At 40.6% G+C, this 18,853-nt stretch overlaps 1 protein-coding gene across 1 annotated transcript; it reads right to left on the bottom strand.

The window, feature by feature from the left end:
• Window positions 1-1,668: 1,668 nt before the first annotated feature.
• LOC146624438 (actin filament-associated protein 1-like 1) lies at window positions 1,669-18,298 on the bottom strand. The gene is made up of 19 exons (XM_085363926.1): window positions 18,159-18,298; window positions 10,887-11,015; window positions 9,246-9,326; window positions 9,034-9,119; window positions 8,838-8,949; window positions 8,635-8,724; window positions 8,304-8,515; window positions 7,886-8,065; window positions 7,697-7,789; window positions 7,041-7,143; window positions 5,380-5,535; window positions 4,584-4,798; window positions 4,231-4,376; window positions 4,036-4,114; window positions 3,494-3,602; window positions 3,221-3,388; window positions 2,967-3,133; window positions 2,197-2,322; window positions 1,669-2,120 (listed from the first exon to the last, which is right to left on the bottom strand). The coding sequence occupies exons 1-19, from the start codon at window positions 18,178-18,180 to the stop codon at window positions 2,094-2,096; spliced, it is 2,301 nt and encodes a 766-aa protein (XP_085220052.1). The 5' UTR covers window positions 18,181-18,298; the 3' UTR covers window positions 1,669-2,093.
• Between the last annotated feature and the right edge of the window lie 555 nt (window positions 18,299-18,853).

Below are 18,853 nucleotides of genomic sequence, written 5' to 3'. Positions count from 1 at the left end.
ACATAGTAGCACGTCTTAGGTTTGCAAAGCTGTTTCTGAACAAACCACAAGACGTCTGGAACGATGTTCTTTGGGCATATGGACAAAAAACAACCACGGAATATCAGCACAAACTCCTCGTACTGACTGCCAAGCACAGTGACCTCAACCCGACTGCTACCCTCAAACAACTGAAACAACGCTGTAAAGAAAAGCGGGCAAAAATTCTCCCACAAAGATGTGAGAGACTGATGAAGTCATACAAATGATTATTTCAAGGTACTTCAAATTATAGCTGATAAAAGTGGTTCTACTAGCTTAAGAATCATGGGCGTGCTTAAATAAATAATGTATTATGCATTGCTTTTCTTCATCTGAGGTTGTATTAACTTAATCTTAAGAACTGGTGAAGACCAGATCAATATATTTAGTTATGCCCTGATCAAATGATGTAAAACAAAGAATCGGCAGAGGGTGCACTCTCTTTTTACCGTGACTGTATGTTTGATACAGATATTAAAAACACGCAAAACACTTTATCTGAAGGCTCAAAGAAGCCATGCTTGTTATTCAGACATTTGGAGTTTAACAGAGCACGTGAATGATGATCGAAAACCGCATGGTGCTGCACTGAACATATGCATAAAACACTTAAGTTAATCACTGTAGGATCCAAACAGGATTCTGGATAAAGTGAATTTGTGTTTTTCATGCATGAAAACGTTTTTTATGAGTTGTACCATGAACAGAAATGACATTTATTGCCTTATCTAGCAGACGAAGAGAAAGAATTATAACGCTGTTTTATTCACACTCACCTAACGTTCAACTCCAACCCATAAGCCTTTAAACACTTTCTCACTGTCTCACAATCAGTGAGGTAAGCTACAGTATTGGGCTCCGTAAACTGTCCATGGAGACCTCAACAACATGCAAGCTGGAGGAGCTTGGCATTGAACCACTGCCCTCTCACATAGTAGCTTTGACTGTAGTTATCTTCACATTAAGGAGCTCCTTGAGCTCTTATAAGAGAGGAAAAAACCTTAAGTATTGACTTATTTTAATGTTGAACTTAGCATAATTAACTTCAACTTGCCTTTGGAAGCAAAACAAGAACATTAAAGCAAAAGTGGCATTTTATTTGACCACTAGGTGGTGCTTCTATTTCAGAGCTCTGTTGCTATTATTGGTAACTCATCTTGGGGGTGGATGAGAGGCAGCAATAAAAGAAACTCTGGTAAAGAATCTTAAAAGTCTAAAGAAATGAGGGAAAATAGACACGGGGGACATAAAATAAACAGTCCCAAACACAAATATTCTTTATAAAATTATTTACTCCAACATTTGCGTGTGTTCGTTTCTCAGTGAAGGGCAGGTAAAGCAGACACAGGCATTTATCTTCAAATGATTCAGCTGAGAGGGGCCGAGGACACATTTATGCAATCACAAAATACAACAAGATAAAGTGCAAAAGTCAAATGTGAAAAATAAGAGTCATATAAAGGTTAAAACCAATTGTTTCACATTGCAACAACAAACATTTATTCATTGCTTTTAGGAACAGTGTCTACTCGATATTTTTTATTAAACGTATAAATACACAATTAAGATATGAGATTCTGTACTTCTCTTACTAATAATGATAATTTAAGATTATAACTAAAAAAATTTCTTTAACCAGGTTTTTCATTTTTCATTTCCAAGTATCAAGTATAAAAATAATACAAACCAGTGGGTGTAGCTAAAACGTCTTGCCTGTAACGCTGAACTCACAGTGTTGAAGAACTACACTCTCCCTTTGCTACGCTTTCCTTTTTTTTTTTTTAACTTTCTGCAGCCCTGTGCAAATGTAAACACGCATGCAAACTCACACCAACACGTACACATCACGTTCATAGTGATCCACATTAACACGGTACTGATGTATCAGCTGAGCATGTCGTATTTACAGTAGCTGGTGCAGCATCACGCTGCCTGTACTTTTCCTTTAGATGAAATGAGAGCGCAATGCCTCCGAGTCCATCCTTTCTCTCTTCAGTGCCAGTTTTCTTGCTCTTCTTGCGTTTTCCTTTCAAACGTCCTCGTCTCCATCTGTCGATCTGTTTATGATCACTCTATGTCCCCTTCTTTGACTCCCACTCCTGGAAACAGTAAAACGGGAGCATGTGAGTCAAGCAGTTTTTGGTCCTCGCACACACAAACACACGCGCACTCTACCTTTGCCTTCTGCATCACATTCCCCTTGGAGGAGGCGTAAAGAGACGGAGGCCGCTTTCGAAGCTCAGATGCCGCGTTGACAGGCACAGTCTCCATGTAAACCTTTTCAACCTTACTGCCCTGCGCCTACGCACGAACACACAGGCAACCCCCCCAAAAAACAGTAAAAGTTTGATTTCACTTATTTGAGCCCAGTGATGTTACTTTAAAAACAACACAAGAAGACCAAAAGTTCTTCCAGTCAAAAGCAGATGGATTACTAAAACAAGCATACAAGAACACAGAAAGAATGAAGAGAGAAACACCAAAACAAGCAAACACAGAAACTCATTATAAATGTCTAAAATGAGAAACATATGTTAGCAAACAAACATATAAAGCCTGAAATAAAAGTCAAATAAATAAGGGCCATATGGTCAAATAAATGACTTGTCTGGTAACAGACACTGCACACTGATTTAAAGGATTTGTCTTAATACAGTCCCAGCTGTTCATATGAGAAATCCCTCAGCTCATGTTCTGGACAAAAATCAACCGTAAATCTTCACTGAAGCTCATATGAACTTTTAGCAGTCGTTGATATTGATGTATTTTTAGTATCATCTTTTTACCTCCATCCTAAACAAAAAACCTCACGACTGCATTTAAATGTATGTATGTAAAGAACTCTTATAAGAGCGTTTGTATATATTTTAAAGTACATTCATTAAGAGTTTTCTAAGGAGAGCTTCAGTTCCAGCTGTAAACAGATGTGTGTGTTTGCTGCCTACCTTGACGTTGATCTTGGTATCAGTAGGTGGACCCAGTGCCCCTCTAGCCAGTGACTTCTTCAGGTTTTCTTTGACCTCTGTCAGTCTCAGTTCCAGCTCCACCCGTTCCTCCTCCTTCTGTTTGCACAGTGTTTCCAGCTCAGCTAACTGCTTTTCCACACTATTACCTGAACACACACACACACACACTCATAATTAGGACCGCTATGAAGCCTACGACTGAACAAGCGCTGTGTGTGTGATTCGTCTCTGACCTGTGCCGCTCTTCCCCTCCTCCTTCAACTGCCTTTTCTCCTTGCGCAGGGAAATCAGTGCATTTCTGAGGTCCTCCTTCTGCTTCTCCAACTCCTCTTTCTCTCTCAGGTACCGCCTGGCATCCTCCTCTGCCCGTGTCTTCCCATACCGCCCATACTGATTCACATCTATGATGTGAAAAAGAAGGAAATGAAGACAGATTTGGCCACATTTGAACCCAAATCACTTTCATGGAGACAGTCTAATGAATTATGAAATTAACCGAGACTCACTGGAGGCATGTCTCTTAATGGCAGCTTGTTGTTCAGTTTTCTCAGAGTCCCTGCTAGAGAACGAAGCGTGACGTCTCACCTGGCCTCCTCTGCTCTCCACATCCACTTCCTGCAACAGAATAATTTAATGAATTCTAATTAACAAAATGTAATAGAGGAACTTTAAGGAAAAGGAAAATACTATAAATACTATATGTTTATATGACTGATAAATGTAAGCTTTTTAAAGATCGGATTAAAAAAGAAAAAAGAAAACATATTTTGTTAATCTATTATCCAAAATCTTATTAGTAGTTTCACTAGGGCTCCAGTGAAGCTCAACACAGAATGGTATTAAAATCCTAAGTTACAAAAAAATGGTGTTTGTATTCTGTAAATTTGCAATAAATTTCAATGAATGAATGTAAGAGAGAGGAGAGGATCAGTGAGGAGAGAAAGAGAGTAGAAGCAGATTTAAACATCTCTGTGTCTGCTGTGTTCAATATAAAGGTTTTTGTATCTCATCACTTGCTTAGAATTAAAGAAAAATAAAGTTTTCTCACCGCAACACTTTCATAGACCTCATCGTAAGTTCTGGAGTCTATTGAAGCACTACTGGAGGAGTTAGCTGTTGTAGCCCACCTGGGAGAAAAAGAAGAGGAAGATATATGAATATAAAAATGAGTATTTCAAAATAAAAGCTGTAATAAAAGACTGTTGGGTAAACATATGCACAAAAACGCATACTGTTGACTCACAAGAAGGAGTGTCTGGCAGCATGCCGTATGTCAGTAAGTGTGTCCACATCGATGTAATCATAGTGCAACTCTTCAGGGAGAGTGCTGCTGCCGGTTTCTGCAAATAAAACTCCAAGCCAGCGGCCAAGATCCTCAGAGCAGCTGGCCTGAATGACACACAAACACGAACAGACACACGCACATTTGTTAGTCCATGAGCAGAAAAATGTAAGGTGTGGCATGCCTGTGCGCACACTGATGATACCTCTCAGCTATATCAACAGTGATGTAACCAAGTGGCACAAATAAAATCAGTCTGTATATACATTAAATCTCCTGTGCTGGATAAAATGATTCAAGATCTCCTGCTTCACCTCCAGAGCTGCCAGCTCGTTGCCTCCCTGTAGGATGCGGAAAGAGAACGGATGTTTAGGTCCAAGCCCGCCTGGCATCACCTCTGCCCCCTTGAGTGGCACCACAATGATTGGGGGTCGCTGGTCCCCAGGGTCCTTCTGCAGGTACAAACTTCCACCCCGGAGCACGCACCACCGCTCCCTCCAAGAGCCGCTCAGACACACGCTCAGATATCCTGATGAGTGTGTTAAAAAGAACGTATTTACATTTTATTCATTGTCATATAATGTACCCAACACTGTTTGATGTGACGTTCGGTTTCTGGATCTAAATTAGATGTTATTATCATGAAATTAAAATGATATGATGTTTTTATAAGTTGTTATATTGGCATGAATGCTAAAAATGAGTCATTTTAGCTTGTTCTTAGGTGTTGGCTAGGCAAACTGATGATGTCATAACAACAGATATGGAATAAAAACTTCAGGGACTTAATATCTACTTGTGCCCATTACAGCACATTATAATTGTTTAGCTCCTGATCATGGAGGAGGAATTCGTGGACAAATATTTGGTGTATTATAGGAAGAATATGTACAATAACTTTTACATCTCTACAGTTATAAGTTTTTTTCCTAAAAGGCATTTTTATTGTTCTGAATTGTGCATCATCAGCATTAATTTGTCCTTTAACACTCTTTGACACTGATGTCAAATTACAAATGCTAATGGAAAACAATCTAAACATCAATCAGCCACTTAGATGATTCTCTAACTAACCAGCCATTCAACAAAGTATTCATCAGGTCTTCTCACCAGAGCGGGGGTTGTCATGCTGGCCAGAAGACAAAGGAGACTCTCCTGGTAAAGGAGGTTTCCGCTTGGAAAAGGTGATGATCCGATTGATTTTCCTCCCAGCTGCTCGGCTCATCGACCCGGTCAGCTCTGAAAATGCTCCACGCTTCCCCCTGTCTGAAGTCAAACACATCCTGAAGTTGAACTTTATAACATCCAGCCAGTAAAACAGACAATGTTGCCTCATCATTTAAATATCATGCTGTTATTATTTTTTTAAGTTTTACATTTTATCAGTTACAATGTAACAAAAACATGATGAAAACTGGAATAAAGTAAAAGGTCTGAATTCTGGAAAAAATACATTTTTGAAAAAGACCCTGCACCCAAACAGGACTCATGAAGCTTTTGAAGAAATAATATCTTGTTATTTCAGAGATGGCTTGTATTTATTCAACCAGACCCCGACAGCCGGTTTGCAAGTTCACTCTGAATGTACCAGGTGCTGCAGTGCACTGTTCACACTACTTCCTGATGATGTCAGTGGGAGACAATTGCAGGAAGAGGACAGGAAGGATGTCATATCTGCTCGAGCCTCACTTCCTGTCTCTCCCTCTCTCTCATGTCTCTTTAGGATCAGAGTTCCTTCGTCCGTAAACAGATTTGAAACAACTGTTTCCCAATTTCACTGTGTTTGACCTATTTTCTAACCCAGCACCAAGGATCTCCCTGGTTTATCCTTCCTGATTTTGTAGATAGAAAAACAAAAATATTGTGTGTGTGTTTGCTTTTGTAGCCTTGTGGGGACCTGAGTTCCAGACCCTGAAAGTGGGGACTCTTAGAAACTGAGGAACCATTTGAAGAACCCTTATTTAAATATTTATGGTTTAAAAAGATGCTAGACTACGTAAAACACTATTCACACAAAACCCATCAACAACCACTAAACTTTGTAACAGACATACAGTTATCATTTACTACAGAGAAGTTGCATCACAGTCATTTACATTTCTCTTAAACTGTAACTATGTTGGTTTCTCTATGTTAAAGATGTAGAATAATGGAGGGAAAAAATCGTCTCCCTGCCAGTTATTAGTTTACCTTTTTTAAAATTTGCTACAAAGTATCAATGAATGAGTCAGAATAGTATTACTCATACAGTGTTCCTCTCTTTTCATAAAAATGGCAACATAAATTAAGCTAGAAGAGCAATGCAGTATATGATGTGTGTTACAAATATACTGAAATGAATCCTTTACCTCCTAATCTTACAACACGTGAGAGGAAGGTGTTATGCCTCTCCCCACAGATCAACAGTGTGCTGCATCTGCGGAACTGTGCCTAAATACCCTTTAACAACCATCTATCTAAATGTTTGTTTTCACTGTGAAATAGGCCAACGAGACCAGAAAGATGCTTTGCTGTGATTTTAAAGAGCATGTAAAGTGTAAATCATGTTGAACTGTCCCAATATATCTGTGGTAACACTGAGAAATTACCCACAGACACTAATCTAACGTTAAATCTCACTATAACCACCGATTTAACCTGCAATAACATGTCTTGTGCTATAATTACTGAGAGTGTACACACAAGAAGCTTATTTCAATGAAGCAACCACAATAAAAAAGAGTCGGTTGCAACAAAAACATCTCAAAAACTGCTGGTGAAGGTTCACGTACTGAGTGAGTCAGTAGTGTCTCGTCCTGACCCGTGTGCAGTGGCCTGACTGTCTGCTGTTGGCCCGCTGTCTGAGTCTGAAGCCTGTCTCTCAGACTGTAGCACCTGGCAACAAAAGGAACAAAACACTTTTACTTCTCTCTTTTATAACATTTGAAGAGAGGAGACAAGGAATAGCAAAAATTGGCACATTTGTCTTTCCGTTTTCATGTTAAAAATAAAAATAAATAAAAATTAATGTATCCTCTGGGAGTATGACTATTTCTTTCTGCCAACGTGGGGTGTAACTGCCATGTCAGCATGCATTCAGTTTGTTCAGGACTTGAAGCTCTTTGAAACCAAGGCAACTCAGCAACCGCAATAATCACCTCACTCACTGCTTGTAAACTAGAAGCCAAAGGAATAGTTGTGTCATGCGTGGGCTGAAAGAGGGTGATGTCAGCGACACTGAAATGTTAAAACTGGGGTATATATTCAGTATGCCACAAATTACATTTGTCATAGTAAGACACAGTAAGAGCACAGCGTTAGACCGGCATTGGGGCTCCTCATTAAGTCTGTTTTATGGGAAATTTTGGTCTTTGTGGCAAGACCACAAAGAGAACACTGCGGACAAACAGTCTGACATTCAAGGACATACGCAGATAAGCACACTCACCTTGTCGAGCTCCAGCTTCCTCTGTATAATTGGAGAAGTTGATCCATCCAGCCCCTCAGTGTTGCTACACTGGCTGCCAACATCGTGGACCACCTGAACAGAGAAAAAGAAAGCATTCATTTACAGGCACAGCCTTGTGTCTGCTCATCTGTCTCAGCACCGTGCCTCTAATGAGGTGAAAAAAGGTACCTTGAGCCATCGCTGGGCCTGTTCTTTACTCTGGACTGCCAAGACTAGCGCTTCGCCCCCAGGTAATGAGAAGCGCAACTCGTGACGCTTTTTCCGGCCTTCCTTAGGGACATAGATGACGTTGCAAAGATTCAGTGGGAGCTCTGTGTTGGGAGAGCTCTCTTTGATGCTTTTAAAACACTGTGAAGGAAGAAGTCAAGAACATGCATTATTTGAGTAAAAGATAATCTATGTAAGCCTAGCCTCTTACTGTTATAAGCTGGAAAATAACTGTGTAAACTGTGGCTTACAAATAAGTGTGTTCAACTGTCTGATTCACCATAAATAAATAAGGATTTACCTTGAATAACACCAGAAAAAGACAATTCTTTGATTTGAATGATAAAATAAACATTAATAAACAGCAGCATCTATTTACCTGCAGTTTATTGTCTCGGACAACAACAAGCTGCTTAGCCCACTGGCCAAAGCGTTTCTTTCGCAGTAGGAAGGCACAGATGCGGCAGTCTCGAACCGGTCCATCTGTTCTTTCCTCGGCTGTCCATCTCTGAGGTTGGTCTCGGCCCTTTGCTTCCTCTTCCTCTTCTTCGTAAGACTCGTAGGAACTACTCAGAGCATCTGAGTCATTGTCTGAGTACCAAAGCAATTATTGTTTTACAGAAGATCCACAAAACAAATTGTGATTCACAAAATCCTAGCTCTACTACTAGACATAAACTAGCACGAATAAGGGTCAGATTAAGACTCACAGGAGCTTTTGGGAGGCCCATTCATTCTGGTGGTGGGGTAGTTATTGTCAGCATCTTCATAATAGGCGTCCTCCACAGAGTTCCTGGATGCTACAGGTGAATAGATAGAGTATGTGAGAAAGCAGAACCAAAGGTACTGATCTGATTACCATTATACATGAATGCGCACACACATGTGCGTTTGTATATGCATGTGTTCATACTGGTGGTAAAGTACTGAGGAGTAGATCCCGGATCTAGAGGAACAGCTTCTTCATAGTAGTCATCAGGAAGGGGTGTAGTTGGCAGAGGAGGAGGAGGAGTGTCAGTTGGGGTCTGAAAACCAAAGGTAGCTGCTGAACCAGAACTGGGGGTAAAAGGAAGGCTGGTGTAGGTAAGTAGTTTCTGTGAATGACTTACAGATTTATTGGGATGAGTCTTCTCCTCTTCATCCTTGTGCTCTTTCTGCTCCACTGGAGATGCACTGAGCATGTGCAAATCACAGCCTGATAGGATTAATCATGATTAACTTTATAATTTTATATAAACAGAGGTATAATGATTGTAAATACATACACAAAGGATTTTTTTGTAACTGAACCGAACCGAAGGTATTTTGAAGGACTACTAACCAAAATCCTCAAACAGAGACTCTACAAAGCTCGTGCCATTGCCATAGAGACAGCTGTTCATGTAGACATCAGAGCCGTTCACTGTGGAAAAGACAAATTATGGATTAAAACCAGGATCAGAGTTAGGGTTACATAGCCTATAGCTTTTAGGTCAGGATTAAGAAGGGCTATAGAGACTGAATAATGAAGTATAAATAGTATTTCATCTGCAATAAAAATTAGATCTATGGTGACCTATGTACAGGGAGTACAGAACTGAGATTGAAAATCTTTGTACAGCAAGAACAAAGAAAATGTGTGTGAAAGGTCACAGAAAGGTTTGACAGAAAAAAACAGATACAATGATGCGAAATACACAGCAACTATTTAAAAAAGATGAGTATGGACACGACAGACTGGGTCCAGTCTAATATTTGTTTTCTGAGACCATCGGGATGTTTTGCTGTTCTCATTATCCTCTTTGCATTTCATTATCCTCTTACACGGATCTTTTTATCCTCCCCGACATCCTGTATTCTTCCAGATAAAAAGGGATTTGTCTGTAAAGACCTCAGCAAGATTTCATGTCACAGAGGCTGCATTTTGTAGCACAACAACTGCTGCACTCTCTCAAGTTGAGCAGTTTCAGTGTGGTTGGCTAAACACAGTAGGGTCACACCATTGCAAACAGACAAAAAAAGAAAGACATGCTGTAGTACTGTTGATGTGACACTTCTGACTTTTTTTTTCTTTTTTTCTTTTTGGCTAAACTGCTGCCATCACACTCAGCTGAATTCATCCTGAATAAATAAAAAAAACACTTCTACATTGAATATTCTTATTTCTACATTGTATTGAAATAAAGTGCTGCTTTTACTATTTTTGTAATGCCAGGACATCAAATGCTGCTGTTCTATCTGACCTGCTGGTGTGCAGAAGGTGTTTCTTGGCACTAGTGAGACAAGTCTGGCAATCAAACTGTTTATAATGCATGACTTTTTTCTAATGAAACACCATTTTAAATACTGCCCTGATGTTTCTGCAAGTCATATTTCATCCTAAAATCGTTTTACCAAAACCTAACCAAAATGCAGATGTCCAAAAGACAGAAACTTCAGTCTCTAGATGTCCAATCTTACAGTAGAACTATGCATGCTATAAGAAGCCAGTAGCACCTGACAGAAGAGCAGGAAATAAAATAAATAATAAAAGTAACACAAAAGGGCAATTTTATTATTACTGGGCTCTATCTGAAAGATCAGATCTTTATTATCTTCAAGGGAGAATATATTACACAGTCAGTGGAAATCACAAAACCATCAATCAAACAGCAACATCAAAATCATAGTGAGTGACTTAAAAACAATTGGAAGTTTGGACAAATGAGTTTTTCACTTTATTGATGTAGTCTATCTGCAGCCAGACCTTAAACTGCTTAGACTACGGCTGGCTGGACCAGCCAGGACCGAGTGGACCTTCTTCGAAGTCCTAAATTTAAACAATTGGGAAAGGTCATTCAGTGCAGTTGACTAAGTAAAGAACTGTAAGTTATTTATGTGCTGTGTGAAATGTATTAACCTGTGCTGTACAAGAAACTGTACATGTTAAGAAATATTAACCTGAGTTATTTACATTGCCATCCTAACATTGGAGATTCTGTACCTGACAGCTGCAGTGAGTCCAGGATGTTGCGTATGGATGCCATTTTTTCAGCGGTAGCAGGACTGACCGTCTCGTGGTCCAACATCTTCAGCAGAGAGCCTAACTCATTTACAAGTCGTTCCATCACAACTAGAAACCACAAAAACAGACATCATGTAATACTCTTCTGATTTCAAGAACCACCAGGTTATTCACTTCAACTAAATTTTATTTATATCAATTCATCAAAATATTGTAATGTAAAGATCCCATAATATTAGAGAGAAAACCCCAACAATATGATGATCCCCTATGAGCAAGCACTTGGAGACAGCGGGAAGGGAAAACTTTCTTTTGACAGGAAGAAACCTGCAGCTGAACCAGGCTCAGGGACAGGCAGCCACAAACGGGGTGAGGGGAAAAAGAAAAAAGGAGGGAACAGAGAAACAAGGACAAAACACACACTATGGGAGGGATAACACAAAGTGCAATGCCTTACAAAGCCATATAATGAATGGGGAATGAGAAGAGATAAGTGGAGAAGAACTGCTCAGTGCATCATGGGAAGTCAGGGAGGGATCGTTCTAACTGTATGCCTTATCAAAACGGAAAGTTTTAAGTCTAATCCTAAAAGTAGAGAGGGTGTCTGTCTACTAAATACAAACTGGGAGCTGGGTCCACAGAAGAGCAGCCTAACAGCTGAAAGCTCTGCCTCCCATTCTACTTTTAGAAACTTTTAATAACCACAAATAAGCCTGCAGTCTCAGAGCGAAGTGTTCTGTTTATGATCATATGGTACTGTGAGGTCTTTAAGATATGACGGCCCTGATTATTCAAGACCTTGTGTGTGAGGCGAAGTTTAAATTCAACAGGGAGCCAATGAAGAGAAGCTAATCTGGGAGAAATATGATCTCATTGTTAGTACTCTCACTGCAGTGTTTTGAAACACTGAAAGCTTTTTAGGGAGTTTTTAAAACAGCCTGATAATAATGAATTACAAGAGTCCAGCCACAAAGTAAAAAAGTATGAACTGTTTTTTTTAGCATCACTCTAAGAAAGGGTGTTTCCCATTGAATTTAGCACATGAAAGAAAGCATTCTTACATATTTGTCTAATGTGTGCGCTAAAGGATATGTCCTGGACAAAAATGACTCAAGGATGCCTCACAGTGTTACTGAAGGCCACAGTAATGCAATAGATAGAAAGTATCTGGTTAGACAGCATGTTTCTACGATTTTAAGGATAGCAGTACAATAACCAGATTTGTCTGAATTCAGAAGCAGAAAACTGGAGGACATTTAGGCCTTTATGTCTTTAGCTGCTGTAGTCACATTTTATAGATAAATATAACTGCGTACAATCTGCATGGTAATAATGCTTTATGCAGTTTTTAAGGCTATAATATTGTCTAAGGGAAGAATGTTTAAGGTAAAAGCAATAAAGTAAAATCCTGAGTGCTCAGCATGGCCATCAGATCATCACAAGGCCAAACTGTCAGTTCACAAGTGGCATGAAGTCAGTTTGGAACTCAGCTGTCAGCTGCTGCAACAGCTGACAGGGAAAAGATTTTTAACATCCTCTAATGTCACCCTGGTGATTTTGTCCCGCTCGGAGCAAGCCTTTTTGGGAACACAGCGAGTTTTCTGTGTGTCACTACTAAGCGTTAAATCCGACTTTCCACGTTGATATTTTGTGCTTTCTTTGAAAAACTTACTCTTTTCACTCCTACATCCTGTGTGGGTCAAGCGTGTGTGTCCGTGTGTGTGTTTTGTTGACCTTGACATTGTTTCAAATGCCCTGACACACTCTCACACATCCTGCCTGCTCACAGCCAACAAAGAGGAGGAGGAGGAGCAGGAGGGGGAGCCGGAGAAAAAAGAAGGTGAGGAGGAGGAAGCTTCCTTCCCTAAAGGAAATGGAGCCAAAGTGAAGAGGAAAATGTATAGCTTCACCACAGAGGACAGGAGATGGTTACCAAACTGCTTGAAGCCCCAAGTTAGTTCATTTACTTGTTTACTTCTAAATATAAGAAGATTGAAAGGCGTATCTTAGGATTAGTCTGAACCCGGAGCAAGCAGCTTTTCTTCTGATATTGACTTTTAATTAAACACTGAAGACATTAGAACTGCTTCTCTGATATTATCCACTGTTATTTGATGAAGTATTATTCATACACTTGAACAGGTCAAGTGCAACCAAGTCTAAAATAGTTTCATGTCCCTTTGGTTTCCAGTGGGAGGTTTTAATAGCCTGTGCTTTTTATGTGGCTTTATCCACACTGGAAAGATTATAGTTTGTGGAAACATTTAAATTTTGTATTTTTTGGCATTAAAAATGTCAAATTTACAGTTCAGTTTCATTCATAATACAAAGCAGAAAGTTCATAGCTGGAAAGCTGGAAAAGCAACAGGATTTTTCAGCAATGATTTGAAAGAGCAGACTCTTTCGCCTCGTGTCCCTTTTTACAATCTGATCCACTTAATTTTATGGCTTTGTTAAGAAGAACATGCTTCACAATGATTAGTCAGATCAATAAGCTTTAGTATGTTTACAATTTATTATGGCATAAGTACACCTAAAAAAAACATAAATAAATGAATTGCCTATTCCCAGAAAAGAAATGGAACAAGGGTTAAATAAAAATAAGATCAAAACAGTCTGTTTTCCTCACACACAACGTGAAGACAGAGAGAGTGAGCGAAAAAGCCCTGACTCTCTCACAAGCCTCTTCCGCCTCCCCCTCTCACTCGGACAATACTCTATTGTCTCCGCAAGGGCCAAAATTAGATGGCCACAATGCTCGGCAAGACCAGAGCAAACAATCGTATTGTCGGAGTCAGAGACTCCCGGAGAAAACAAAACAGGAACTAACACACAGTGTAAGAGGGGCGTGGTGCAACGCAGCTGCACGGTCTCAATCCACGGGCATGCAGGGTTGTATCTCCAGCAGCTGTGTGTGTGCGTGCGTGTGTGTATGAGTGAGTGTACGTGCGAGTGCAGCTGTGGTTTCCTGTCTTTGCTGTCGACAGGAGCTTCTCTCCCCTCCTTCCTGATCTTGACTCTCCTTCACTTCTTCCCACTTTCCCATTTTGTGTCCTGCTGTTTCTGTTTCTGCCCCAACATCTTCTCTCGCTGCATGCTCTCCCTCCATCTCTTGCCCATACTCTACATTTCTCCCAAACCAACTGAATAGAAAGATTCCTATCTGATGGGTGCTCAATTTGCAGATGCATTTTGCTCTACTTGAGGAAACGTCAATTAAAAAACAATCAACAAAGATCTCGAGTAATCAGACCAGTGCTCTGATCTATTTTCTGCCGGTCTCAAAGACACGCACAGTCAAGGACATCAGTCTGCTCTCTCTCTCCCCCCTCATCTCTGAGTCTATATCTTTATTTCTCTCTCCTTCTATTTCCCTCTCTCTCTCTCAAGGGACCTGAGGGTTCAGAAGCTGAGAATCAGCTGTTCTGCAGGATTGTGGTCTGTCTCACCCACAGAGGGATCTTTGTAATCCCCCACTGCCCCACGCACCCCCACTCCACCCAGAACCACACACATGCAAGCACATACACACACACACACACACACACGGCACAAATTTCCTCTTCAAATCCTTTTTTTCCCCACTGATAGACACGATCATTCACTTAACTAAGAGGAAGCACAAACGCTCACTGTTAATTCGTCTCTCGCTTCCTCGTCTGAGTAAACATACAGTCACAAGAGTACAAAGAGGAATGTGTTTGTTTGTGCGTCTTCACGTTCCTTTTTCTGTGTGTTTCCACAGACAGACTTCCTGATGAAGAGCAGTCATGAGACTCGGGCCATGCGACTCTCATTTGGACTGATTTAGTGTGTTTGGTTGCAGCTCAGAACAAAACAACTGCTACTTACTGCTGCTGCTGCTGCCGCTTTTCTCGCCGCATAATACCTATAAGCAGCAGGTCAAAACAGGAAAGACACTTTGGCTCTCCTAAACTGAGGCTTCGTTCCCATCCATTATAATTCGAACACACCAATTAACATAAATCCAAGGCTACCCATCCTCACTTGCCTCTCCCATTCAAAATATCCCTCCATGTTATAATTTTACCAACACTTCATGACTCAGAAGTACTCTATATGAATGCACTGAACTGTACTGCTTTTTGCTTCCATAGATTCTGTTACCTGATTGACATTAATATGTGTAACAAGGGTAATTTAAGACATATACTCTACGCAAAAACCGTATGAAACTGTCCTCTTCCTGCCTCCCCCACACTCCTCAGCACTGAGGTCCCTCCAGATTGCACATTCTCTCTGCCACTCCTTTCTTTCCCTTCCTCTGAGATCCTTTTCCTTCAACTCCTCTCCCTCGCCTGTCTCCCTCTGTCCCTTCCCCAGACACCCATCCTCTTCAGACAGAGGCCAAAGTTCAAGGCTTGGCAGGCCCAGCATCTCCCACTAAGACAAAAGTCTACTTCAGAGACACAGCATCCAGTAATTCATATTTTCGTGACAACAAAAGATGGTGTCAGTGCTTGCCTGGGGTTAGCGTTCAGTCAGACACTTTAAAAAGTCCACAACAAAGATAGCAAGATACTTAAAAAGAAACAGCTGGGGGGAAACAGTAGACGAATTCTTTTCGCATTCTTTTAGTATCTTATCATTTTCTGCAGATAGCAAATGGTGTGGAAACACAGGAAACAGAGGGGCACAAACGACTTTTATAAATACTGAAATTCTTTATTTGCCCAGAGTGGAATGAAAATGGTTTGTAAAGATAACGCAGCAGCCAGAACACAGTTAGTATGAGTTGTGAAGGCATGAAATCTGGAAATTAGCTAGTTTTGTTTCTTTTCTTGAACTAAGTCTGCAATAATCCTATCAAGTGCACACGATTTAAAATGACTGGACCAGTCCACACTTTACTGTTACTACCTGTCATCACTGTCTTTCACAAATGCAAACACTGAGGCGTACGTACACACACAGACACACGCACCCACTCAAAGGTTTTATTTTTTATTGCTTTTACGGGGAGTGACAGGGTGATGATGAGGACAAAATATCAGGATTCTCTGTTTTTCCACTTTGGTGGCAGGGGGAAGCTGCTATCATCACCACATCAGCTTAGCTTCCACCTACACCAGACACACATGGGACACATGTACAGACCTGCTGCTCTGTTGCGTTTCTGTTACAGAAAATGTAATCACAGCTGATTTGAAGCGCAGCTAATTCTGGCTTCGAGCTGCAGTCTCACTTCCATTCGTGAAGGTTATATTTCTGTGTGAAACACAACTTGAAATCCAATCAAGAGGGAGTTGTGCACTTTCTGAAAATGGAGCGAGGGGGTGTGTTGTGCACTGGAATGAATCGTAGAGGAAAAGGGATTTTAAGGCAAACGTGGCAGAGGTCAAGGCTTGTGACACATATTAAACTGAGGAAAATCATATGTGCAAATGCAATAAACCACTTATAGGCAGAATGCACGCAGAAACAGTGTAAAATTCAGTGAGGGGTATGTTTACCTTTTAAAATTAAAATAGGCTTGTGAGAAAACTTTGCAGCTCTTTAATCTCTCCTTTATCCACAGCTCAGAATCTACCAATTTTTCCCAGCCACTGAAGCTCTTGCAATATTTTGCCAAATCTCCAGTATCAAGTATTCACACATTTACTGTGAGAATATTTTCTCCTGCAGTGTACAGCTGCTCCAACCATTTGGCTGTGGATTTGCCGCTTGTGTCTGAGTGCTCCATGTTTTTCCCCTCCAACACATTTTCACATTGGAAAAGCAGAAGTGTAAATAAAATAACTAAAAGGGCAGTGAGCCCAACGTCTGCCAAAGCCAATGCAGCATTTTCCAGTTTTTAAGGAAAGAAAAAGAAAGTGATCCAGGTGCACAACAAAACTGAATCAGTTCTTCAATTTGTCCATGCGCAACTTTTCATGAAAGTCAGGTTGATAGTTTTTGTTTCATCCTCCTGACAAACAGACAAATTTACAGACAGAAAGGTTCCCTGCTTTTACAGGGAAGAATAACATAGCCTTTATCCTATAAAGAATCACTTCTGATTTGAATGGCCTTTACTAGTTAGCAACATTCGTATCCGTAAGACACAGGTGGCCAATGAATCTCTTAATTAATAATTTATAAAAAGTGATGTGTATAGTATGCTGTAGCCTTCACAATCACCTGGTCTCAAGATGGAAGAACATCTATCTGTGATTTTAGATCAGCTTGTTAGACAGTGTGAGCACCACCATCACTAAAACACCAAATGAGTGAGAATCAGTTGGAAAAGAGACCTCCATTAGAGATCCAGAGATATTTAAGTTTAGTGCCATACTGTGGCATGTAGTGGCCCAACAATGTTATTTCTTTCCTTTTATTTGTCACCTGTCCATAAGACAAAAAAGATTGGCTTATTTACATTTAGCTGCTTCAAAAGACGAATTATCAATAAATTCACACAAATCTTATAATAAAAAGAGATGAACTGCACACTTAATAAAAATACAGTGAACTGGGGAAGTTATGTGTTATAGGATGTTAAGATGAGATGAGATAAGATAAGATAAGATAAGAGTCCCAAATTCCAAGATAAGATGCTTAGAATTTAATTCTGCAGCTGCATTGAGCTATGCCATTGACATCCATTTAATGCAAACTGCCTATTTAACCAGTTACCTCTGTGACAAACGAACCCCCTTTCTTATTATCTTTCAAATTAAGCCCCTTCTTCATCACCTGGTCTCCCGTAAAGAAGCTTCCTGTTTGCAACACAGTGGCCTGAAGGGTTTTGAAACAGAGCAGCCATTCAGCTGCTGCTGCTTCCCACCAGCAGCGCTGCTTCCAACAGGGCACTTTTCTGTTGGTATCAGATTGCATCACTCTACCTGAGGATACCTCCTCCATCCACTCACACAGCGCACCACCCGGCGCGTGGCTGTATGACATCACTCCCCACTCCCCAGGAGTCAACCGGCAGCGAGGCGCGAGTCGCTCTGCTCGCTCACTCAGAGAAACTTGAGACAGATGCTGCTTCTCCATTCACGTGTGTTTAACGAGAACCCAGATGTATTAAAACCACCCATAACATCGCTTTTGTTTGGAAAAGAACTGTATATCGTATCTGATACGGTGGATAATGTTTTTTAATGTAACCAGTTGTTTCTGTTTGGGTTTATGAATGTGGCCTCGCTGTGGAGGAGCTCTTGCATTTACACTGGTGCCCACCCAACCTATGGAGGCTTTATCATAAAGTATTTACAGTTACCGTGCGATACATGGATATTTACTTACCACTCTGTCGTTTGGAGTCCATGTCTTCAGATGTTCTGAAGTCTGTGCCGCCCGATTTGTTTCCAGTAATAATCCCTCAGTTGCTTCGGTTACAAGTTCTGCTTATGTGAGTAGAGTTGTACCCGCATACACAGCGGAGGTCTGTCGGCCTCTGTGCGGCCAAGTGAGTCAGAGTGGCCGCTACACTTTTTGAGTAGGGGCTGCTTGTTCATCATCAAGAGTCCCGCTGGGTCCTAGTGCTGGTGGTGTTCTGTTACAGATCCACAGTGACAATAGTCATCATAGCATTACAGCTTGGTAGTAACATGGCAATACCGGGGTAGTAGTTTGGTACGGAAGGCATAATACTCACATGATCATGTAATTCCTACAGTATTAACCAGACAACAGGTTTTTATTAGCAAATATATCTGGTTGGAGGCCGGGATGCATACTGTTGGGGCCAGAAATATGCACTTTCTTACTTTAAGAGATCATAAACCATAATTATTAAAGGCAGAATTATTTTTTAACGTTAAGAAGGTCCTTACTCAAGGATCATGCACATGTTTGAGTCTACAGTGCTCTGGAAAAGGTTTAAGCAATGCCTGATTTTCAGGAGCCAGACTTTCTTGGAATTTTTTTTTTGGTTTTTTTTTTTGGTTTTTTTGAAGTGGTCTTGAGCAATAGTTCTCCAGGATTTCTGAAGGTCTTTC

The sequence above is a fragment of the Diplotaxodon limnothrissa genome, linkage group LG10 (assembly GCF_057381915.1).
Source record: "Diplotaxodon limnothrissa isolate DT_005_m linkage group LG10, D_limnothrissa_male_GT1.1, whole genome shotgun sequence".
Taxonomy (NCBI): domain Eukaryota; kingdom Metazoa; phylum Chordata; class Actinopteri; order Cichliformes; family Cichlidae; genus Diplotaxodon; species Diplotaxodon limnothrissa.
Note: the sequence above shows the minus strand (reverse complement) of the source record. Positions and strands in the feature narration are given on the sequence as shown.